The 26,951-nt window shown below is 32.0% G+C and overlaps 1 protein-coding gene across 2 annotated transcripts in view; it reads right to left on the bottom strand.

The window, feature by feature from the left end:
• Positions 1–26,951, bottom strand: part of BRINP3 (BMP/retinoic acid inducible neural specific 3) — a 315,037-nt gene that overhangs the window by 285,569 nt on the left and 2,517 nt on the right. The window contains exons 1-2 of one of the 2 annotated variants that reach the window (XM_006727836.3): positions 26,651–26,945; positions 5,118–5,403 (exon numbers count right to left, since the gene is read on the bottom strand). In XM_006727836.3, the coding sequence (XP_006727899.1) occupies positions 5,118–5,353 (236 nt within the window). In that variant the 5' untranslated portion in view covers positions 5,354–5,403; positions 26,651–26,945. Of the gene's footprint in view, positions 1–5,117; positions 5,404–26,650; positions 26,946–26,951 lie in introns of those variants that run through there. The other variant, XM_081825165.1, reaches the window with a different exon arrangement.

Genomic DNA, 26,951 nt, shown 5'->3' with positions numbered 1-26,951 from the left:
TCATCAACTGAAGCAACATGGATGGCCAAGCCCAGAGTCAGTGAGAGAGGTAATACACAAGGTTGTTGAGATGGGGAGGCCAGACACATTGGAAATCTTAAATGCAACAGTCTAACACAATTTTATTAGGTCTCTGGCAACAGAGAATGCATATTAGATAGAAGGATATATTTACTGAGCAAAGCTGACTAATATATGCAAACAGAGAAACAAGAGTGGTACAATGGATTTGGTTTTTGAATATTAACAAGTTAGTCAATTATCTTTGGGGGCTTTTATTTTTGTTTCTGTTTTTTTTTTTTTAATTGTAGTAAAATGGTCATTGAATTTGAATTAGAAATAATAAGTTTTTTAATGTTTGTTGTTTGTAAACATATTATTTAAAATCTCTGAATGCTAGCTTTTTGAAATTGATATAATAATAATCAATGGGGGGGCACCTAAGTGGCTCAGTCAGTTAAGCATATCCCTTCAGCTCCTGGGATGGAGCCCTAAGTCAGGACCTGGGATCAAGCTCTGAGTCAGGACCCAGGATAGAGCCCCAAGTCAGGATCCCTGCTCAGTGGGGGGTCCACTTTTCTCTCTCTCTCTCTTTTTCTCTCTGCCCCTCACCCTGCCCCCCTCGTACTCTCTCCCTCTCTCAAATAAATAAATAAAATCTTCTAAAAATAATAATAATGCCATCAATGAAAGGCTATAGCAAAAATCACATATAAAAATATGTAAGGTCTTTGTAAACAACAAACAAGCAAAAATTTTATTTTTGCACATGAATGCATGTATAGATACTAAACTATAATGGAGCATATACTGCTCTTATAACTAAATATTTCTATAAAACTTATGAGTTTAATAAACTTTAATCATAAATATTGAATTTAGGAACAATTCAAAGGAAAAAATTAATTTACTTAACTTGAGGATTTCATTTTTTCAATTCAAAGCTAACACAATATTTACTTACTTTTAAAATTTTTTATATTGTGAAATATAAAATACTATATGACTAATGGTCTAAAATAAATATTTAGATTCTAAAGAACACCAGTGTAATGATCACCCATTTTAAGAATTTCAGTATTGTCATTTTCTTAGAAATTCCCCATGTTCTATGCTAAAAATACTATCCTTCTTACTTCCTCATAATCACCACCTTGATTTTTGTTATAGTCATTTCCTTGCTTTTCTTTAGGTTTATCAACCATCTTTACATATGCATCTCTAAATAATATAATTTAGTTTTGTGAATTTCTTACAACAGAATCATATTGTGTGCAAATTTTTCCTGTGTTCAGTTTCTTTCACTTAACATTCTGTTTGGAGATTCATCTATGTTGCTACGAGTGGCTATGTTCCTGTTAATGTTATATAACATATATATATATATATATATATATATATATATAAAGTATACCTGAATTGATCAGTATCTTTTTTATGTTTAATGTCTGGTGTTTTAACAAATTCTTACATATCCCAATATCATGAAATACATGTTTTCTTCTAAAAATATATCTTTTCTTCTAGAAACAACATTTTTCCCTCTCTATGTAGATCCTTATTCCATAGAAAGTAGATTTGTATATATGGTACAAGGAAAGGATCTGATTTCTGCTTTCCTCATATGGATACCCAAATTACATACCATTTATTCAAAAGCTCACCCTTTTCCATAGATTATTTCATATACCCCTGTCATATACGAAATGTCCATACATTTGTTTATCTTTCTAGACTATCTTGTCCTTTGCACAGTATTTTTTAAATATAATTTTTTTTCAGAGAACATGACCACGAAAACCAGCAAGGCACAGCATTTAGCATTTATTTCAATTGTGTCTTATTCTCACTCAAATTTTGTTTTGAAAAATTGTTTCAAGGAATTTAATTGTAGTAATAGGATATATCTTTATATTATCTTGGAAGATTATAAAAAAAATCAGAATTTTCCCTATGATTCACTTGTAAATGTGCTTAAACAAAGAATATTAGAAGTTTGGCAAAGAGAAAAAGGGCTTTTACATTGTATCACCATATTTGAAGATCTACATGTGTGAAATGTTTCTTTTATGGAAATAAAAATCACCTCCCTATGACCATAGAACTTATAGCTCTGATTCAAGATAACTCTAAGTTTGAGTTACTTAAAGTGAGTTCCTTGTCCAGAGCTCTTATAATTTATGAAAAGAATGAGAATCTCCAGGCCTGGAACAAATTATGCATTTGCTGGTAGCCACAGTGCCTAAGGGTATTTCTAGAACATAATAACTAATTACATGGCTCCAACTTATTAAGGGACCAAATGTGCTACTATTCTACACTTCCGAGTGGACAAAATTTCTCCCAGCAAAGCCCATTTTCTAAAAGTGAGAGTACTTAAAATACCTATGCTTAGGTTCTATTATCAATCTTCAGCTAAGAGGGAAAGATAGCTAAAAATCCAATTTTTAGTGTTAACCAAGTAACAAGTGTTAACAAGTTCATTCTAGATCTTCCAATTCAATGATCTACTCATAAAATAATCATTTCTTAAGTCATAGTGTTGTGTCAGAACAAAATCTAAAAATTCTTTATAATTATAACAAATAAAAATACAAATATAAGCCTTGTTAATTGACAAAAATGCATTTGTCGAAAAAATAATGGCACATTTTTTTCCTCTAAGTCTTGATCATGATCCTAATAATAATGTTCAATGGTTATGATCTATCTGTTCTATATTTGAGGTGAAAAGAAAAGAATGTTGGTGGCGAAGGAGATAAAATGAAGACAACTGAAAGAGATTTGACCTAGTTATTTTAACGGGCTTAATAGGTTTTATATTGAGAACTAATGCCTTTCAGAAACTATATCAATGCAACACCCCACATGAAGGAGCTTATGGCAGTAATAATAAACACTAGTAGAATTTGGCTGATCACTTTTTGAAATTATGTGGTCTTTTAAAATGGTTAATCTAGCACTTAATATGGAAAAATATTAATTTTCCAGCTGTGTCTCTTCAATACTCACAAATTATTTCAGGGCAAACATTTATAAAAGATAAAGTCTATAATAATTATTTTTTAAGACAAATACTTTTAAAAGTAAAAACAACAACAAAAATTATTTTAATCCTTAGATTTGAGATTCTCTAATATCTCAGAAACAAGTTTAACTTCACCAGGAAAAATGCTGACCCATTATATTGGATGCATAGGTGGATAGAATTCTCTGAATTTTAGGTAAATACTAGTTGGATAAATGAAATATCTCACTGTTCTGACACAAAAGGAACCCTCATAAATATATTATATTGTTCATTGTATAGCAACCATCAACAAATATAGCATCATTAAGCAATGTTTCAAAGGTAACATAAGAAGTTATAGCCTGCTCTTGGCAGGGCTAAAGGGATGTTGTATTCCATTGTTTATAAACAGACAAGTCCAATACATATTTATTCAAAACCCAAAGGCAAAAACATAGGAAGGATGAGGAGTATAGGGCTAATGAAGGTCTTTAAGAATACAGTCCCGTAAAGACTAAAGGTTATATATGAGCTTTGCAAACACATCCCAAGGCATTATTTTTCATTACCTTTCACTATGACGATCCAAATAATGACTGTTTCATTCAACTTAGAACCTCTGAAGACATGTCAAGCCATGTTTCCAACTCACAGCTCATCGACCAATAAGCTGAGCCAAACAATCACACACAAGACAACATCTCAGACCTCCCAGAGATGCCAATAGATCATGGAGACACGCTCTGGGTTAGTTTGACAGACTGTTAAAAATCCTCTTGCAAGATGCTGAAATATTAGACACTCTTACAATCTTAAATTCAAGTAGCTCCACACAATTTGTAAAGGAAATCTGGCTAAACCAACAAACACATGTAAAAAGGAATAAGCTAGAATCATATTATATTGACTGTTTCCTGCTGCATTTCAGAAAGAAAATCTTTAATATTTGTCATGTCATTTTTTTAAAATTAGGATAAATCTTTTTATAGACTTGTGACCATGCTCTGACTGCCTAGTCTAAGGGATTTCTTATTAAACACACACACTCACACACACACACATAGAGCAGTGTGATTTCATGGAACTTGCTCAGTACCTTCAGTCTGTTCTGTAAATATGCACTGCTGATAGGATTTATAAATTTCTCGCAATGCTGTATAAAAGACTACATACAGACCAGAAGCACAGTGCCCTCTGGTGCACATACAACATAAAATAAAATATTTATATAACAGTATCTACATAGATACAGACATAAAAATACAATGCTCAGTTTTGCTTCTACATAAATGCTAAAACCAACTGCTGGGAATTGTAAATTTCTATCATGAAGAAACAAACCAAACTGATAACTTTATGTAAAACATTCTTTATGGCAAAGATCAATACAATCTAATCCAGTCAGGGAGCCATTTGTACACTCTTCTATTTAATGGATTCACTGGGCTTGGGGAAAGCAGGCAGTCTGTTAGACTTAATATATGACTCCTTTTGTGTAACTTATTTAGATTCAAATACATAAGAACAGTTAAAGTTAAAGGCCGTATATCTCAACCCCCTCCTTTTTCTTGGCCTTTGCTGGCATGTCACATTTATCTGCTACTTCTTTTTAACCCATCTTCATTTTCCCCTTTTTACCTTTAAGGGGAAAAAGAATGAGGTGACTTAACTTCTCAGTGACTAGTAGAAGATACCATTTCCATTTAAACTAAAAAAAAAAGGTAACATAGCATGGTATAAGGTAGAAAGGAATCTCAGGAAAATTCATTGAAGCATTTGGCTATTTAAAATGATAAACTCAACCTCAAAGTTAATTAGAATTTACTTTAGGGAGTGAAGTGTAACATTCCTAGAATTTGAGAGTGATGAAAAACCGGTCACCATTACTAGTTTCTTGGGTTTTTTTAATTATTATTATTTGTTTTCAATAGCTTGTTACATTTATAAGAAATACTTTTAAATAACAAGAAAACAGTACTTGTGGATGGTAAATAATAACCCTTCTGGTAGTAACCCTTTCCCGTCTGAAACTTTCCCTTAGAGAAACTTAATTACATACAACTTTCAAGGAAGATAGCTCTATAATTGCTTTCCCTTTGCTTCATACCTGTATATCTTGTATCTTGTGCTAAATCCCTGCCGGCTTCTGTCCACAAAATCTGTGTATTCCTGTGAGCGATGGAAGGGTCCCTTATCAGAGAGGAGCCAGTCGAAGGGGCTTGTGGCATGCTGATCCGAAACAGCAGCAACCGCTAAAACCCAGCAATGAAGACTCAGGGCTATCCACTCCCATAGAGCCATCAGAGAGAACAATTCAGCACCAGCTCTGCTCCGCCATATCATGCTTCCACTGGGGATTTAGAGCCTTCATTCTCTTAGCTTTCCCTCAACACCTAGACAAAATACACAGGCAATTAGTTAGCCCCTAGAAGATTCTTTTCTAGCAATTCAGGTGCTGAGGTGGGAAATTCCTTTTTGGTTAAATCTAATACCATTTGTTTCAAATTACATGATAGTGAAAGTGAATACTAAGTAAAACAAAGTAGTATCTCTTTTTCCGAAGCTCTATGTCTTTCAGACTTTGTGTCCTTCTGTATTCAATGGAAAATAAGTCACTGAGTCGTAACAGACTTGGTCATGACAGCGTCATACAGCCACAATTGGTTTGGACAAATACTTTTTTGCTTATGTGTCTGTAACATTGGACGCTTTCAAAATAAATATTGAATATGTTTAATTATCTCATAAACTGTGCTATGAATTTTAATATTAAGTGTTTTATTGTTTAATTGCTCAAGAAAAAATGCTTTAAAAATGAATTAAAGATATTCAGAAACTGAAAAGAATAAAATTGTGGGCCTAAAAATACATAAATAAATTATTGTGTTTATATATGTATGTGTGTCTGTCTACCTATCAATTATCTATCTCTATATATAGATGGATGGATGGATGGATGTGTGGGGGTGATGGGTAGGAGGGGAGATCTGTGTGTTTTCTCAAATTTTTTTTTCCATTATTCTATTAAGGACAAACTTCCTTGATTATTAAAGCAGAATCATGATTAAACTATTTCTAGGACCTTTACAAAACTTAAAGGTGCATCCGTGTCTAATTCATGAGATAAACAGGCATACCTACAAAATTCATATATGCACAAATCCAAGACAATGCAGATTATACATAAACTATGAAACCACATACATTAATTTTATACACATTCAAAAATAAAGTACCAGGAGGTGCAATCCCAAAGTGGTATAGTATAAATGACTTTACACAAAGCAACTGATGTAATGTCTATATGCTACACAAAATATTCTACAAATATTTGAATTCAATTTTACTTGCCATCTTCACCAATCTTTTCCAATATCATTATTTATAGCACAAAGAACTATGCAGTATATAAATTCTGACTAATGAAAAAGTTTTGATTGTGAGAGTTTTTAGTCAACAAAATCTCTCTAGAAAGCAATCAAAAATAAAATATTTAATTATAATAGTTCTCATATTTCCCTGGTGTTTGGGTAAGGCGATTGATATTTTTAATTTGCTTTCTGGTTATAACCCTATAATTCCTAATTTAATCCTATACTATTTACATATGAAAGGCATACAGCAATAATTTCACAACTATAAAAGTATTTCAAACAGTGATACAATATGACTGACCTAAGTCATCAGATCCAGTCATACACACCACACAATTAGAAGGACCAATGCCCACATCCTGTTATGAGTTGCCCCAATCATGTGAGTTTTTCTACTGTGATAATTAAACAATGCCCTCTTTTATAAACAACAACAGAAGTTTTACAAGTAAAGACACTTTAAAAATTGTTTATCATAATAAAGGATGACATAATATAATAGAAAGGTTTTTGGAATATTAGTTGGGAGTTTCAGGATCTCCATCAATTATTTGTATAAATGTGGCACTAAAAATGATTCAATACATAATTTTTAATGCTGATTAAGAAAATAAGTACTTTTAGATATTGTTTCTTGTGTGGGAACTATACCACTTATCTTAAAATTAATATATTTCATTTATATTCATAACTAAGAATTATTACTATGTTTAATGGTATAGTATAATCCCCTTATGACTAATAAATATTTATCTTTTTTAACACATATTTTTATTCTGCTGATCAAATATATTCAAACTAGAAACATTTAAACATTATTACAAAAAAGTTATATTTTCTTATGTAAAGCATCTAGCATAGTGCCTAGAATGTTGGAAGGACATTAGGAATGCTTCAAAGTATATTTCATACTGATATGATATCATATAATTATATACCATAAAATTAAACCTAACTCTTTTTGCTCCAGCACATGATTTTGTAAGACACACAGCATTGAGAAAGTAGTATACAATTGACTTGGATGGCATATAAGGTCTCTAAAATTCAGTGATTTTTCAATATATAATTGGTCAGAACCACTCTATTTACTCTTTTCTTTACCAAATGTGTTGAAGATGTTTCATGGTTGTCATAGTTCCTAATCCTAACACAGAAGAAAATGGAAAGATTTTCTTGTATTATGTGTGGGGGAACTACCTAAAATATTAATATTAGGTTTTAATTATTTCTGTTTCTTCTACTTCTGATTTGGCTACATGCTCCTACTTCTGTTCAGTAATGGGTTTTTTCTGAAAGAAAGTTTATTAGCAATGATATTATGAGAATATCAATACTGTCCAAATTTATATTAATTTGGGGGATCTCTTGAAATCATTATAATTATAAGGTCTTTTTTAAAGACATGAACAGTAGGGGCACCTGGGTGGCTCATTCGGTTAAGCGGCTGCCTTCGGCTCAGATCATGATCCTGGGGTCCTGGGATCGAGCCCCACGTCCAGCTCCCTGCTCAGCGGAGAGCCTGCTTCTCCCTCTCCCTCTGCCTGTCACTCTGCCTACTTGTGCTCTCTATCTCTGTCAAATAAATAAATAAAATCTTTAAAAAATAAATAAATAAAAAATAAAGACATGAACAATAACCAAACTATGATACCCGACATTTCAACTCAAGCCACCTTTGAGAAACTGACTTTAAGAGTTACAAAACAGGGAGAAAAGTAGTGTTAGAATACACTAAGGCAAGGATGTATGCTTCCAAAGATCTTAGGACAAGTGGTCATTAGACTCAATGTTCACCAAAAAAAAAAAAAAAAAAAAGGACTTCATTCACCTAGTTTGTTACAAAAGCAGGTAAATGCATATTTGTAAATGAGTAGGAAATTTTAAATTATTCCTGAAAGGCCTGAATTGGTTCCTTTATTTGGTTTTGATTAATAACAATATTTACCCTTGTGTGAGAGATGAGTTTATGATATAGATTGCCAATTTCAAAAGTAGTGAGTAGGGTTTTTTTGAGAAATCTTGGAGGTCACTACTGAAGTAAACAGCTACACTTAGATGTATTACTAAGGAAGGGAAATCATGAGGCCCAATGAAAGGAAGTAAGAATTATTAAACTAATAAGTGAATTCACCAATTTCACACCCTGGAGTGTAAGGAAATGCCAAAATGATCTTGAATTTACTATTTCTGACTAAGTACCTAAGAGGCCAACTGAAGAAACTACAATGTCAATGCACAGTATATTCTGAAACATGTAAGGGTGTCTTTTATGAATTAAAAAAAAACAACAAAATATTAAAAAAACAAAAAACATGAGTTCATATTTAAAAAGTGTCATTTAATTAAAAATGGTATTGATCAAGTTTTTCTTTTCAAAAATCAAGAGGAAGCAGTAAATATTGAAATATCACATTTAAAAAAAATAGATATTTAGTACATGGCCTTCTCTTATACCAAATTCTCACCAAATAAAATTTGGTGAGAACATTATCAACTCACACTACTTTATTACTTGCAAATACTCAAAAAGTTCGTGCAGAAGAAAACACACCAAAGGAAGTTACATATATAGTAATATGCATACAGCATATAATAAATACATAAAATAATATGTAACGTGTTATATATAATATATATAATATATATTCTAGTATATAATAAATATTTCTCCTCATTAGCTCTCCTTAATCCTATTCCAGTGTGGCAGTGCATTATGTTTTATCTAAAATACTGGCATATCTGGGCACCTGTGTGGCTGATTCGTTAAGCATCTATCTTCGGCTTAGGTCATGATCCCAGGGTCCTGGGATAGAGCTCCCTGCTTAGCAAGAAGCCTGCTTCTCCCTCTCCCACTCCCCTTGCTTGTGTTCCCTCTCTCGCTGTGTCTCTCTCTGTCAAATAAATAAATAAAATCTTAAAAAAATAAAAAATAAATAAAATACTGGCATATCATATGTATTTGAAATTCATAAAATAATGGAACTTATAAAATATTTCCTATAATATTATAAATGAATTTCTAGTATAACAGAAATTACAAAGATAAAAGATTATGAATTATTGACTTAGACTTAATATCCTTTAGATTGGTGGGTCATGTCATAGAGGTTCATCTTTTAGACCACATGATCTAATATCTAGTTGAATGCTCAAAACTAATTATTACTATTTGTTGAACAATTAATATTGCATACTCTATAATTCCTTCTTTTAGGTTTGCATTTGAACTGATTTTTGTTGCTAAAATGTTCAAAATAGTTTCTCAGGAAATAAAACCCACTTACAATCTTGCATATGCAAAGAAGCTTCATAAAATAATTGTGTCAAAGAGATTTCTTTTTCTTTAATTTTGAAAAATTTAAAACCTACAGGAAAGTTGAGAGGCCAGTACAGTAAACACATATATCCTTCAGCCACATTTACCAATTATTTACGTTTTACCACATATTCTACTCTCTTTCTCAATCCCATATTTTTTTATGGAGCAAGGGTCTAAGGAAAATTGACTCCTTGGCTGCAGATAATACACCCATTTTCCATATTCCTCATCTTCAGCAACTGCTACACTGCACTATAAAATAGCTCCTTAATATTCATGAATCACTAATATTGGATTTTGTAAGTATAAAAAGTTAAATCTTCAAAATAAAGTTTCCAATTCCTAAAATGATTGCATTTATTAAAAAGCCACAGTCTTCTTTAATAATCTAAAGGAATATATATTATTCTATTAAAGTATAAATATTAGAATATTTTTATTAGAAAATAAATATATTTGTATATAATGCTCCCAGAATCTACTAAAACATATAGTATATTATTATATTATCATACCATATTATATATGGTATTTTATTACATATTAGAATAAATGTTGGGTCTGAAGTAAATATCTACTAAATAAACACTGTATAAGTAAATGAATGATGGAAGTGTTAAAATACATTTTTAACTGTAAATTTTCAATAGTTTTTCCAAATAGTTATAGTTTATATTTCTTTTTAGTAGAATTACTAATAAAGAAAACCACAATAAAAAAGTAAATATTAGTTCTCATTTACAATGTGCAAAATACCCTGATACATTTTGGTATGAAGCTGGATGACAGGTATCATTAAAAATAGTGCTTTAAGGGGCACCTGGGTGGCTTGGTCTGTTGAGCGGCCTACTCTTTGTTTCAGCTCAGGTCATGATCTTAGGGTTGTGGGATCTGAGCTCCATGACAGGGCTCCACACTCAAGCAGGGAGTTTGCTGGAGATTCTCTCTCCCTCTCTCTCTGCCCCTCCCCCAGCTCATGCGTGCCTATGTGTGCACTCTCTTTCTCTCTAAAATAAATAAATAAATCTTTTAAAAAATAATAATAAAATAAAAATACTGCTTTGGTCCTCAGAAACTTAAAATCAAATGAGGAAGGCTTTATGTGAGGCAGAACACATGGCCTATGGTAATCTCTTAAAAACCAATACCTCTATCAACTAAAAATCAACATTCTTCATTTTTTTTTCTCTTTCTGGTTTCCTTATCTCATAAATGATACTTCCATATATTGAAATCTTTAAGCCAAATTCTTTTTTTATTTAAATTCATGAATCACTAATAATCACTAATAATTAATATACAGTGTATTATTAGTTTGAGAGAGAGAATTCAGTGATTCATCAGTCTTACATAATACCCAGTGTTCATTATATCACATGCCCTGCTTAATGTCCATCACCCAGTTACCCCGTCTCCCCACCCAACTCCCCTCCAGCAACCCTCAGTTTGTTTCCTATGATTAAGAGTCTCTTACGGTTTGTCTACCTCTCTAATTTCATCTTGTTTTATTTTTTCCTCCCTTATTCTATGATCCTCTGTTTTGTTTCTTAAATTCCACATATGAGTGAGATCATATGATAATTGTCTTTAGCCGATTGACTTACTTCGCTTAGCATAATACCCTCTAGTTCCATCCATGTCGCTGCAAATGGCAAGATTTCATTGTTTTTTATGCTGAATATTATTCCATTGTATATGTGTACCACATCTTTATCCATTCATCTGTCGATGGACATCTGGGCTCTTTCCATAGTATGGCTATTGTGGACATTGCTGCTATAAACATTGGGGTGCACATGACCCTTCAGATCACTACTTTTGTATCTTTGAGGTAAATACCTAGTAGTGCAATTGCTGAGTCGTAAAGTAGCTCTATTTTCAACTTTTTGAGGAAGTTCCGTACTATTTTCCAGAGTTTTAAGCTAAAATCTTACTTTCCTCTACCTTCTGACTCATTGCATATACCCAATTAATTCCCAAGTTCCTCCCAAGAATCAAATCTATCACTTTCTTTCCACACCCACTTCATTTGAGTGGGTCATTCTGTACCCCAACACTCCCACCATAGCCTCATTGTGGAATGCTACAATAGTTTTATAATTGGTCTTCCTAACACCCATGTAGCTCTCCCCAATTTGTTTGTTTTTGTTTTTGTTTTTTACTACAGAGTTATCTTGCTATAAAGTTAAATCTGAGCATATAACTCTTTTACCCCCACTTACGATTTTGTGTCATTTGCCCTCTGGATAACATCCAAACTCTTTAAGATAATGTATAAAATTATCTTCCCTTACTTAGTTCTTCATCTGTGTCTTTCCCCTGTGTATGCCACCATAATTCTCAAATTATGCTTCGGTCATCATTTCATTCCTGAAATTCATCCACTTTCTCCCTTTCTTCAGCATCTTCGCATATGCAATTTATTCTACCTGAGCTATTGTTCCTACTTGGATCCCTTCACCTGCCCAACCCTTACCTCTTTGAACTTCAGACTAGATTGTCATTTCTCCACAAAGCTTTCTGGGACTCTTCAAGATTGGTTGTTCTTTTTTTTTATTTATTTTTAAAGATTTTATTTATTTATTTGACAGAGAGAGACACAGCAAGAGAGGGAACACAAGCAGGGGGAGTGGGAGAGGGAGAAGCAGGCTTCCCGCGAAGCAGGGAGCCCGATGCGGGGCTCGATCCCAGGACCCTGGGATCATGACCTGAGCTGAAGGCAGACGCTTAACGACTGAGCCACCCAGGCGCCCCAAGATTGGTTGTTCTTATTTCATGATCTCAGTATGTCACCTATTATAACACATTTACATTGTATATTTATGTGTATATTTTGTCTTCTTGGCTGCTACCTGCTAACTACCTCCAGTTAGTTTTAGAAGGACAATAATTATTCTTATTTTAATGACAACAGGGTACAGTTAGCAAAGTACCTGAAATAAAGTTGCTTAGTAAGTATTGGTTGAGTGAATGAATAAATGGTGATTAAATAAGTACTAAATTGAGGTGTAATTAATGTGATGTGGAGGGCAAGATTAAGAAAACTCCTTCTATGTGGAAAGAAGAAAGCTTTACAGAGGACTTTGCGTCTGAGCTATACCTCAGGATGACAACAGCTTTTATAGTTGAGAAAGGAGGAAAATGGAGTCCTGAGATAACGGTCTAGGTGTCCAAACCATGAATGTAAATGACATGTTCAAGTAGTATCAAAGCAAAGCATTCTTGATATTAAAAAACCATTAAGAACAAGGATATAAAAGCATCATTAATTATTAACTTTAAGTTCAATGATAAGGAATTATCAGGATCATGCATATAATTGTGAAAAACTTTGGATCTTTTCATTTATGTTCTATTATTCATGGTTTCTAAAGACAGACCAAGTGAATAAGAGTTCAAAGGTAAAGTCAAACATAAATTCTCCCCACTAATAAGTACAGTATATGTTTTACTATGTTATCACTCTTGAATTTAAAGAATAATAGAGAAACAGCAGTTGAATAGCTTGCCCCTCCCCCTTTGAAAGGTCAAATACGAGGGATAAATTTAACTGAAAACCTTCCAAACTTCATTGGAGAAAAAAAAATACAGTGATGATGAAATTGGCATGCTATTTTTATTTTCTTCCCAACAAAATTACCTTTATCAAGCTCTTTTGATATGCCAAGCATTTTACCAATATTTCCTTATTTCACCTCCTAGCAACACAGTGCAGTATATATTATTATCACCATTAGCGTGTTTAGATGACAGAGGTTCAAGGTGAATAAATATGCAGCAGGCAAGGACTAAATGGCAATAGTCTTGAAGCTAAATTGAAGACCATGCTCTCCCTATTACACTAAACTGCAACTTAATCAGAACTGATGCAGATTTAAAGTTATTTATTAGCATTTTTGTTGCCATTCAATGAAATGCTCTTGAACAAAATAAAATTTTAAAATGGAAAATAGGGGCACCTGGGTGGCTCAGTCGGTTAAGCGTCCCACTCTTGATTTCGGCTCAGGTCATGATCTCAGGGTCGTGGGATCCAGCCCCGAGTCTGGTTCCACATTGGGCTTGAAGCTTAAGATGCTTTCTCTTCCTGGAGTGCCTGAGTGGCTCAGACGGTTAAGCTTAAGCATCTGCTTTGGCTCTGGTCATGATCCTGGAGTCCTAGGATCTACCCCCACATCGGGCTTCTTGCTCAGTGGAGAGTCTGCTTCTCCCTCACCCTCTGCTGCTCCCTACCACACGCGCTCTCTTGCTTTCTCTCTCTCTCTTGCTGCCTCTCTCTCTCAAATAAATAAAATCTTTGAAAAAAAAAAGATTCTTTTTCTACCTCTGTCCCTCTCCCCTCTCTCTCTAAAATAAATAAATAAATAAATAATAAAATAAAATGGAAAATATAAATACTAGAAATATAAAATAAAATTAAAATGGGAAGTTTTTTCTCAGTCTATTATAAGCAAGTGATCTGAGTATTATGGGTTTTGATAATATAAGTTTTCATATTATAGGTTTTCAAAGCATATCTGCTTCATCTAATTTTTCAATGAAAGTTATAGCTTAATCAACTAAATGTGATTCAGTTTCATATATTTAAAGACATGTACCATAAACTAAAAAAATCAGAAAAACTACTTTTTTTCAGATTACATGTATTATTTAGTGGGTTAAAAAGTATAATCATGGTCAGATTGATTTAATTTACCTATCTGTTCTTCAGAGAAATTGCAAGATTACTCGAATAGTCTTAATGACACAATCTTATTATAAATTACAGTGTTACAAAAAAGAAAAAAAAAAAATCCAACATGCATAAAACAGTTGGTGTCTCAAAAGGGGACACATAATAAAATTTCAGTAGAATGAGATGCTTTAAATATTTTGCTGAAATGCTATCATAAATTTTTAATTAAGGTCAGTTTTCTTATATCCTCAAAAATGCCAGATAATGACAAGAATAGGAAGATCATTTTTAGCAAGTGTTATTTTAGGAATACTAGTGTGAAAACTCAAGACTACAACTAAAAATGTATATTTTATAGTATTATTTGGCAGGAAAGATCCCTGGATATGATGAAAATCATTTTAAAAGCTTTTCTAAAGTGGCAAACTCAAGTATTAAATTTGATGAACATATATTCAAAGATATATGGATAATATAATGCATCATCTTCCTATATGCATATATATATGGATTTTCACCTTTGAATATTCATGACCTATATGTCATATATAGTCAAATTAATAAAAGAATAAGTGCTCCATTATTCAATTATTTACATCATTACTTTAGTAATGACATATTAATTTATGGCTTTAGTTAAATACCAGTTATGTTCTATAATTTTAGACTTCAAATGACCTTAAATTGTTCTTCCTTAATCTAAACATTGTTGATTTAAAGGTAATGAATTTTTAAATAGCCTAATGGAGTAGAAATAGGCATTTTATTATATAAAGATGTCAAGAAATTCATCAAGTTATAAAATCTTGCATATGCTACGTTTTCTATGTAAGTAGGCAGAATTTTGCCACTCTTTTCTGTACTCCACCGGGAATATAAAGAAATGATTGCTTTACTTTTTTGCACTTGTTGAAATAAACAGTCATGTGTAGGAATGGGGAAAAAAGTCATTCTGACTTTTAGCTATGCAATTTGTTACTGGTATACCTGGAAATTATACCAAAAGTTTTTTTGTTTCCTTTTCCTTAAGCATTGATAATTCTTTCAAATTCCCTAAAAAAAAGGTGAAACAAATTTATAAAAAATCAGAAAGGTGTGATAATCCCTAAAGCAAAAAAATATCATATAACTCCAGGGATCACAGAAAACTGAGGTTATTTAATCAGGAACTAAAAAAGAGAATGGAATGCATTCCTATTTGAAATAGCAATTCCTCTTGCATTTTAAAAACAAATGTCCTGGTGGGTTAATAACTACCTTAAATCCTTTCCAATATGTTAGTTTGAAAATTATTAAAATAACTGCTGACTAGATGGATTTCCACAATATGCTACTATTATCCTTCATATGACCAGTTTATGAAGGACTTGCTGGCAGGGATTATGTTTTAGTAATTCCTGTGGCCCCTAATGTTTAACAAACTGTCATGTAGATGGTAAATTTTTGGAACATGCACTGAATTGAATTCCTTTATTTTTTTCTTTTATTCATGGGATATTTCATTATGTCCGTCTGCCTAAACCAGCAAGAGATTGCCATTATATTAATCTGTTAGGAATATTTTATTATTTATTTATATTATTTATATATATATTATATATATATAATATATATATTATTATATTATTTATATTATTTATTATTTATTTATATTTATTATTATACTTTTTCACTTTTCTGTTTTTTGGTTTTTTTTAATAACTGAGCTTACTTGTTTTAAATCATGTTGTATAGGTTAAGATTAGCCTGAGAAGTGAATTTTTCCAGTGATTTAACTCTGCTCAACCTACATTCTAGAGGGTCCTTCTCATTATTTATTTTAGCTGGTCAGGCAATACAGTACCTCTGAATTACCACTTTAAGTGTTTTCCATCTTAATGAGGGTTAGTATTCCTCTGAGGAGTATATACTGCAGAGGAAACTAATCTCCTGCTTGATCTTGTCAATACAATCTTGTCCTACCAATAAAGAAGTTAAATGCTGCTACCTAATGGTAGAGCTGATTAGAAAAAATGAAGAGAAGGTGAGTTCCATTCCTTAATTCTGTCCAGCATATAAGGGATATAATTCTTAAAAGTCCAAAGTTCAAGAGTCACTTGGGTTATCTTTATATTTTAAATGTAAAATATCTTGGTTTTTCAAACTAAGTGATTCTATAACAAAATATTTTGGTAAGATTCAGATTGTACTTAATTTTAATTCATAAGGAAAGTGGTCAGAAAGTAGAGAATAAAGTTCAGATGCAAGATGTTTAGTATATTTAGATTGCAAAATCTAATTTTAAAGTAAAGTATGATAGATACTTCTGAAAATTTATTATAATCAGTATCTTTGATTACCAAAACAGTAAAACAGAAAATAGTTTAAAATAAAGATATTTTGGGGGCACCTGGATGTCTCAGTCGGTTAAGCCTCTGCCTTTGGCTTAGGTCATGATCCCAGTGTCCTGGGATCGAGCCCCGGATCGGGCTCTCTGCTCAGTGGGGAGACTGCTTCTCCCTTTCCCTCTATCTGCTGCTCTGCCTACTTGTGCTCTGTCAAATAAATAAATAAAACTTAAAAAAACTAAAGATTTTTCTTTTTCCCGAAGAAGACATACAGATGGCCAACATACACATGAAAAGATACTCAACATCACTCATCATGGGGGAAATGAAAATCAAACCCACAGTGAGATAATACCTTATACTTATCAAAATAGCTAGAATCAAGCAGACAAGAAATAACAAGTGATGGCCAGAAAATAGAAAAAAAAGAACCCTCCTGCACTGTTGATGAGAATGCAAATTGATGCAGCCATTGTGGAAAATAGTATGGAAGTTCCTCAAAAGATTAAAAATAGAAATAATGGGCACCTGGGTGGCTCAGTCGTTAAGCGTCTGCCTTCGGCTCAGGTCATGGTCCCAGGGTCCTGGGATCGAGCCCTGCATCGGGCTCCCTGCTCTGTGGGAAGCCTGCTTCTCCCTCTCCCACTCCCCCTGCTTGTGTTCCCTCTTTCGCTGTGTCTCTCTCTCTGTCAAATAAATAAATAAAATCTTAAAAAAAAATAAAATAAAATAAAAATAGAAATAATGTATGATCCAGTAATTCCACACAAAGTATTTACCAAAGAAAACCAGAGTACTAATTTGAAAAGATATATGCCCCTATGTTTATTGCAGCATTATTTACAATAGCCAAGATATGCTAGCAACTCAGGTATCCATCAATAGATGAATGGTTAAGAAGACAACAATGGAATATTACAGTGTCATAAAAAAGAATGAGATCTTCCCATTTGTGACAACATAAATGGACCCAGAGGATATGAAGCTAAGTGAAATAAGTCAGACTGAGAAAGACAAACATCATATTATTTCACTTACATGCGGAACCTTAAAAAAATTCAAACAAAAAAGCAGAAACATCCACAAATACAGAGAACAAATTGATGGGTGAGGTTGGGGGAGGGGGGATGGGTGAAACAGAGTGGGAGAAACAGGCTTCCAACTACGGAATGAATAAGTCACAGGGATGAAAAGTACAGCATAGGGGATATAGTCAATGGTAAAGTAAATAAATAAATAATCTAAAAATAAAGATTAAAATAATCTTCAGCTACATGTAGAAATGGAATAGAAATAATGGTTACAGACATCTGTATTTGATACGGTTACTGTAAGTAGTAATAAGATCCTGCTTTTTCTTGTATAGTCTGATAATAAAGCATAGTAAATAAAGTTAGTATAGTACTAACTTGTTGCTTAGTAAAGGCATTTATACTGCTGTAAATAAAGACTAATATATTTTAAGAATAAGACATAGTGCTGGGCTGAAGTGCAGAAATGTTGGTGTTTGGAACCAAATGGACAATAAGTCTCTTGTTCCAAAATAGGACCAAAACTTACCTTGGAGTTAACCAGGGCTACAAGGTGAAGTGGGTTATTTAATTAGAAGTTATTATATGGAGAAATATAAATAGGAGTATACCTTCTGAAGTCTCACACAAAGGAAATATTGCCTTTAAGGAACTTTTAAGGAAGTCCAGTAAAATTATTAAAGTTTTTTTTGAAAGGTACTGATTATTAGGCCACAGGAAATTTTTTTTTAAATTTCAGAATAATAATCTTCAGGTTCTTTCTATCCATTTTGTAAGGAAACGAAAATGTTCAAGTGTTTTTAACCTAGGAGTGTATAGTTATAAATATTGTCAGTGGACTCTTAAACTTGTCTTCTAGTCTTGGTTACAGATATCATTAAATTCAGAGGATAATTCTTGTAATTATTCAATAATTCCTATAATAATGTAATAATCACTGCAATTCCAGTACAACATGAAGCAGGGATTTCTGTTTTATTCACTAATGCATCTACAGCACTAACAAAATAATCTGGCACAGAGAAGGCCCTAATTATAAGAAAATTAAATTTGTAAAGTAAATTCTTATAACGTTAATCCTTTTTTTGTTGTTGATGTTAATTTTAGTTACTAAAAAACAAAAGGTATAACCCATTGGAAATGTTTCCATTAAAAATAAACTAACAGTTAAAAACAAAACAAACAAAAAAAAAAAACAAATCATGATAAAATGTCAAGTAAGTCATTACTCTTGAGAACTGTTATGGTTTTATTTGCACAACTGTCCTTGTTCCTACATTTCTTTTTAATAATAATCCTCTAAAAATCTAGATAGAAGATGCATTCTTTATTGATCTATCTCTACACTGAAGAATATGACAACCTTCTTCTTCTCTCAAAGAGGATTATATTTGTAATATCAAAATTGGACATGTGTGAAAATAAAATGAGTGGCCAAGCATTAAATTTGCCTTGGTCGATTAATTAAAACAAAATGTACTACAAATAGCAAAAAAACTGTAAACCTCTTATGCACAATTGTTATATCTTGTCATTATTATATTCCCAAGGTTTACCCCAGTGCACACCATTGATCATACACTCAATAAAAACTTTTTAAAAAGAACCAAAACTAAGAAAAAGAGGCGATCTACAATAAGCAAACCAATCCAGCAACAAGTAGTTAAATTTTTATCTACTGTGCTCCAGTGCCCTCTAAACCACCATCTAAGAAAACATGTCAGAACTCTCCGTGTTTTTAACTGAAGAATGCATATCTTAACCATTTGCCAAAGATGCTGGGATGGCCAATATTTTCACGTGGTAGCCAGCCCTGTATTGCCTGATATTGGTCATATAATCTAGCTTGTCTAAACTCTTTTCTAACGATATGCTTTATTTTTCCCCAACATGCAATTTTGAAAACATCTGATATTCTCAAGAACCATTCTTGTCACTATATTACTTTAACTTCTAAAATAGGTCAAATTTTCTTCAAACTTAGAAAGTTATAAAGAACTTAAGATACTAAATTTCAAAAGAAAAGCAAAGTAAGGGGTGCCTGGATGGCTCAGTCAGCTGGGAGTCTGACTCTTGACTTTGGCTCAGGTCATGATCTGGGAGTCTTGGGATGGAGCCCCACATTGGGCTCTGTGCTGAGTGTGGAGCCTGCTTAAGATTCTCTCTCTCCCTCTCCCTCCACCCTTCAGCCCACTCATGCTCTCACTCTCTGTGTCTCTGTCTCTTTCAAATAAATAAATAAATCTTTAAAAAAAGAAAAGAAAAATAAATCTATATGAAAAGTTAATTTATATTTTTGAAAAGAATTTTTATATAAATAGCCAGATTTTTTTAATTTTTTTTTTAAGATTTTATTTATTTGAGAGAGAGAGAATGAGAGACAGAGAGCATGAGAGAAAGGAGGGTCAGAGGGAGAAGCAGACTCCTTGCTGAGCAGGGAGCCCGATGTGGGACTCGATCCAGGGACTCCAGGATCATGACCTGAGCCGAAGGCAGTCGCTTAACCAACTGAGCCACCCAGGCGCCCCTAAATAGCCAGATTTTTGAAGGATATTATAAGAAAGCATAAATGGGACATCACTATGCCTAACATATGGACACTACTCAGTATTAGCTATACCCAGCATATCGTGTACACACTAGAGGTAATTTTTTAAATCATGTTGTCTGAACTTGTCAGAAATTACCTTCTAAATACTAATCATAGGAATCAATGTTATGGGAATTATCTGAAACTGAAATTTGGTAATAAGTTTTTGTCACTTTTGTGATGAAAGAAGCATGCGGGGAGCTAGATAAAACTCTTGTTTACCGTACTGACTCAATATTATTAATGAGAAATAAATATTTTTAACAGTTAATTACAGCCATTTATATGAAGGTGCTGATTCTTTGAAACATAACTGATTTTCTTAAATTGCAGCTGTCAGGGATAGGTTTAAAAGGTAATAATGACATGAGTAATCTTTCACATTCATTTTGGCCTATCTTTGTATGATTGTAAAACATCTGCTTTTCGTGGTTGGATGACAGATACAAATGAAAACCTGCTAGAGTTCTGAGAGGAAACATGGACGCTCGAAATTACTTTTCCCCATGGTTTTGTCACCATTCAAACATAATTAGCCAAAATATAAAGAAAACTATACATTTAAAACATCAAGGGATGCCTAGGTGGCTCAGTCTGTTGAGCACCCAACTCTTGATTTTAGCTCAGGTCATGATCTCAGGGTCATGGGATCAAGCCCTGTGACAGGCTCCGCATTCAGCAGGGAGTCTACTTAGCATTCTCTCTCTCTCTCTCTCTCCCTCTCCCTCTCTAAAAAAAATAATTAAAAAAAATAAAAAATAAAATGTCAGTAATTTGTCCTTGATCTAGAAGTTCTCAAATAAGGAGTGATATATTAGGAAAATCTGTGTGTTCTGGGAAAAGAGGCTTATAAATCCATAAGCTATGTCTCCACTCAAAAGGGAGAAAGATGCTTAAAATAAGCACTTTATCAAAAAAGAAGTTTTAAATTTAATTTTAAAAGATATGTGGAGTGCCCCTTAAGAAATTGCTCAGGAGTACCTTTTCCTCAGCTATAAATTTTAAGTTTCAATTCACAGAGAAGACTGGATTCACTTCTCTTAATTCACAATGTAAAAACGAAAATGTTGTTTTTGGGTAATTGTTTAAACTTTTCATAAGTACAAAAGAGTACACCTTACAAATCAGAAAACACACATCCCATAATATATGCTTTTTCAAGAAATTTTTTTGAATTAAAATTAACAAGTTGTTTAAAAACTCCATTTGGAGTGAAATTAGTAAAAAGAAACAAAAAAATACTTTCTAGTTGTTACTGCTGTTGATTGGTAATAGACAGATCCTTTTTATTCTATTTTGGAAACTTCTGGTCTGCCACATTATTCCACAGTATAATCTCCAAAACACTACTTACCATATTTATAAAATGTACTTAACTTTGTCTTTGTATATTAGTGACAGGTCTGAATGAATAATAAAAAATGCGATTACTGTAAACTTGAGTCATTCAATTTAAATGTTTTGTGTAAGCTATGCTTAGTCTATATGTTAATCTTTGGTATTATATAAGAAAAAGTTGAGAAAAGCATGAGTTAATTATCTAAAGGGATCACTTTTTACAACTTTGCTGCAATATTTATGTAACCTTTAATGATTTTCTTTTAAAAATTTAAACTGTGTTTATTATTTAACAGGCGTTTACTTCTGAAAAATACTCTTCTATCATCTTTCTATGTAATTTAGAGGGCTGATTTTTCAAACCGTCAGAAATGTTATCACACTAAAGACATGAAAGACACTTAAATGTATTGTCTACACCAGGACTTCTGATTGAATTAATTTTGTTCTATATTTACTTTAGCTACAACAGAAAAAGCTTCTGCACACAGTATTAAGTTGCATATCTGAAAGCAGTTAAGAAAAACTTGTATCTTAAAAGGATATGCCTATCAAAGATATCACAAATTACAAAGAACACATTATACACAACATATGTGATTCTGTAATATGATACTTGATTGAACCCATACTTCAATTTTTAAATTTATTTTTTAGTTAGATTTAATCACTTTTTCCCCAAACTACCTTGCATTTGTGGACATCATCTGGCATGTTTTAAAGAAAATGTTTTCTAGTTGTGAGAATGAGTGTTTAATGAATCTATAAAATAGCAGTGTGCTTATATTCTGACCACTATTTGACACCAAAAATCTAAAATGCATGCCTACCCAGTTCTGCTCTTCCCAAGGCAAGATTGTTTTTTAATAGTGCAATATTCTAGATATAGCTTTTAAAATTAACAAAATGCAAGACTCCAGAAAAGTTAATAAAAAACAGCTCAATCCTGATGAGGTTGGCTGATATTCGCAGAAATCAGGAAGAATAAGTCTATCTACAAGTATTCTTTCACAATAACTCTATAATGGAATTTAAATGAAACACATCATTATGAGACAATAATTCTTATATAGCAGAGAGCTACAATACATTTGAATGTAATGTTAACATATTTATTAATTTAATCAATAAATGGGTATTTTATAGATTTAATTTGCTGGAACTATAACGTGGTAGCTTCTTTATTAGCTATTAAAGGGAATTTGTTATGCTTTGGGTGCTTTCAAAGGCATCTACATCTGAATAAATTAGGGTTTAGGCATTAAAACAAACACTCCTAAAATATTAATTACAAATAAAAATAAGTCAAACTGAGGACAAACACCATTTTTAACTGTAAATTTAATAAAAAATAAAAATTGTGAGAAATTATACATGGTGTTTAAGAAATAACAATGAATATGGAGGAGTAAGAATTTATGATGCATGTCATTTTTCCACATCTGAATTTATACTTTCTTGGTTAAAAATAAATATTTTAAAAATCAACACAACTATTTGTTTCATGAAAAATACCTAGGAATCCAGTCAACTCATTAAAATATATTACTTTTATCTTTCAATCTTATGGGAAAAGAAACTGGTTAGAGAATCATAACTGGGTTTATTTCAATTATAGAACATCAACTAGTTATTTATGATTTGTAACTTTGAATACAAAAGTGAGAAATATCCCAGAACTGTATGCACGAATACTTTATTTCATATATTAAGTATAGAAGAGTGGATTCATAGTTTATGAAATCATTATCTATAGAGACTTTGTAACTGGATAGGTTTACATATGAGTAATTGGATACCAATATTCTTAATAACTCATCAAATATGTCCTGAAATGATAGTAATGAAAGCTTTAAAATGTTATTGATGAGGATATTTGATGACCAGTATAAAATGGTTAGTGGCTATTTGATATCAGTTAAAAAAAAAAAAGAAAGAATGAAGAACTTTCAGATATATTTTCAGTAGAAAGGTCATTAGCGTTCATTATAAAATTTCATCTTTAGAGAATCCTTTTTTCTACACTAGAATAAACATTATTATACTATCCCCTTCTTTTAACAATCAATTAGCAATCAATAATATTCAAACACAAATTTTTTTGTTTTCCATTAGAACTTATGAATTGTAAATATTAAAATCATAAAACCATATAGCAGTGAATGGAAAAACTGCTCAGAATTACATTCCTAAATGTCTAAATGAAAATATCCAAGTAGTTGCTAAATTAAAACACCAACAATGCCAGATGTCTCCTAATTTATTCTGGTAAACTAAATATTAGTTTATATATGATGTTTGAGAAGTCTGATATTTTTTGAGTTTTTCCTTTTTTAAAGTTGCCACATGTGAATATTTTTATCTTGTTTCAGTTAAACTGACAAGAATCATCAGGTTAATAATATAAATTTGCTAAGAAATCAAACTTTCCTTTCACTAAATAATACTGAAAAGTTAATCAAGAGTAATTATTTTTGTAAATGTGACTGTTGTCCCAGAAATGCATTAAAGGCAAGGTAAGTATAATGTAATTAAGAACTAATGTGCCTCAAGGAATGTATTCTTGAACTTTTGTTTTTTAGCTACACAATATCAAAACAAACAGAAAATATTATTTAAACTCATTAGACATCATGACACCGTAGTCCAAGAATATTTGATACTAATATTTAAAAAAAAAGTTGTCAACACCATTACTTTTTCATGGAAAGAGAACTTTATCCAAAAAGACAAAAAAAAATTAAACGTAAATGGTATTTTTTTCAAAATACATTTTGTTTCATTGCATGTTTGTCTATTTAAAGCATCCTCATCTCTTATGTCATTTATCTATAACAACGCTATAAAGTAGATATGATTTTCCCCATGTGAGAGTTGAGCAAAATAAATGAAGAGTGGTCAAGAAATTTCACTAGGATCATATTTAGGAGGTAGAACTAGAACTGATATTGAGGAAAGAATCCTAAACCCATCTCACTCTACATTTCATGATAACCCACAACTAGGAATAAAGAGAAAAATGTTAAGAATCTTAGAAGCCTACCTCATTAATCATGTCATAATCCTAATATCCAAATACATTTGTGATATTTTTTCATGAAAGATAAATTTGTATTCTACATGCCACAGATTGATGTTACATTCCTGTTTGTATCTGAACTTCAAACTAATACTCAATTTTCTATATAATTAAAATTGTAGGTACTTGTTCTAGTCAGTAACTGCTCATTTTAGAGATAATATGAAAAAAATACAAAATAACAGGGAATACAGGAAACTGAAGCATAGGTTGATAACAAAGTATCAAAGTTTTGAAGTCCTACCAGTTAAGTTCTTTGCACTTGTAGAGAGAAACACACAAAGGCACTATTCTGAAAAGAAATTCCATTTTTAATTAAAGAACACACAAATTTCGTAGTAAGATTAATTTTATATATGCATGTATATATATATTACATACACACACACATACATACACACTCTCAAAAACACACACATTCTTTTAGGATCCCAAGGTTTCTTCTTACTTAGGTTTGATTTACTTAACTGTAATATATCAATCATTTTGCATGAAGAAAATCAAGATGTACTGTATTTTATAAAAAAATCTACATATCCATTATAATGTTGAGTTTAGGAAAATATTTTGTGAGAGGCTAGAATTATCTGATTAAATGATAAATGAAATCAATCATATATGTATCATTTCTATTTCACTTGGAAAACATTATTAAAGCAATGTAGATATTAAAATAAATATCTTCTCCACCCACCCAAAAGTGGGCGTTCACACACACACACACACACAGACACTGAGCATGTTCACTACAATAAAACTCCAGAAGGAAAAATGCAAAAGAATTGAGGAATTGAAACTCATTGACAAATTACTTTCTCTACTGAAGTAAAAGCTACCTCCTGCCTCAAACTCCCTTTTAGGAAAAGCACTATAACTTCACAATTTTATGACCCAAAGTTTCAATTATCTTTCTTATATTTTCAAGATGTTATCAGTGAGCCTTACAAGCAGAAAATTTATTGATCAGGGATCCACGTCAATAAATGTAAGTACTAAAAATATTTCCAGAGAAAATCTTAATACAATTTCTTAGAGAAGAGAAAGTGTTAGAAATAAATGGAATAGCTTTAAGATTGTGTTTTATTAATTTTTTGCCTCATTATGTGGGGACTCCAGACTCCTTCAACATGTAAGCAAAACATAGCAAAACATTATCAATAATAATAACAAACTTCACACATTGAAAATACGTGTTGTCATTTTAATTAAATTTTTTTGTTAAATCTAAATAGAAGAAATCTATTGACTGCTAATATTATACATCTATAAAATTTGGAATTTAAAAAAGCTTTATTTGTGGGAGATTTACTATAATTTTCTAAATTTATTTTTTCTGTTTCCAACTGGCTTTCCAAGCCAAAGATTTCTATACTGGGGTCACATGTAACATAGCCTTAGGGCAAGCTCTTTTCTTATCTTGTTTGAAAACCCAACCAACCCCCACCCCAAGATTTTTTTTTTTTTGAAATTGAGAAAATAATAGGGCTATAACCCACTAAATGTTTCTCTCAAGTAGTCAGAATTAAATTGCTAGTTCAAGATGCCCTTTACAATTCTCCAATTGTCTTTATATTAAGGTCTGTGACCTTAACAAGAAACACTATTTCAAGGCATTTCTGCAACTACTATTTTACATACTTCATTAGGGCTATGCATCCCTTCCTCCAACTCTGTACCCTCCCCATTTCTTCCTCTCACCTCTATCCAGTTTATGATTTTTGTAACATTGTTAAACATTTAAATGAATTTAAAGGGTTCACCAACGTGAATACTAAGAAGTTATGAATCATAGCAGAACCATCTGAAAATACATGTATCCCATCGCTTGAAACAGGGAAAAATTATCACAGGATGGGTCAAATACAGGTTATATGATTGTCAATAAAATATAGACATTCAGTCCTTACCTGCTTAACTGCATGATGACAAACAAATCTAAACAGCATGCAAAAAATCTCAAAATTCTGAATCATCTGTCTTCGAAGCTGCTGTGACAGTTTTATACCCTGCTGCTTTCTTCTTTGCTTACATACATTTGACTGGCTAGAATATTTGTAAGCAATACTAGGGTTATTTTGCAACCCCCTGTCACCTCTTCCTCTTTTCAAGCCTCTGGTTGGCATCTCACACAGCTCGAAACAGGCATCTTATCTTCGGAGGTAGAGCCTCCCCAGCGTTTCCCAAACGGATTCCCATCAGAAGGAGGTC

Source organism: Leptonychotes weddellii, chromosome 6 (assembly GCF_054177405.1).
Source record: "Leptonychotes weddellii isolate Sample4059 chromosome 6, ASM5417740v2, whole genome shotgun sequence".
In the NCBI taxonomy this organism is placed as follows: Eukaryota; Metazoa; Chordata; class Mammalia; order Carnivora; family Phocidae; genus Leptonychotes; species Leptonychotes weddellii.
Note: the sequence above shows the minus strand (reverse complement) of the source record. Positions and strands in the feature narration are given on the sequence as shown.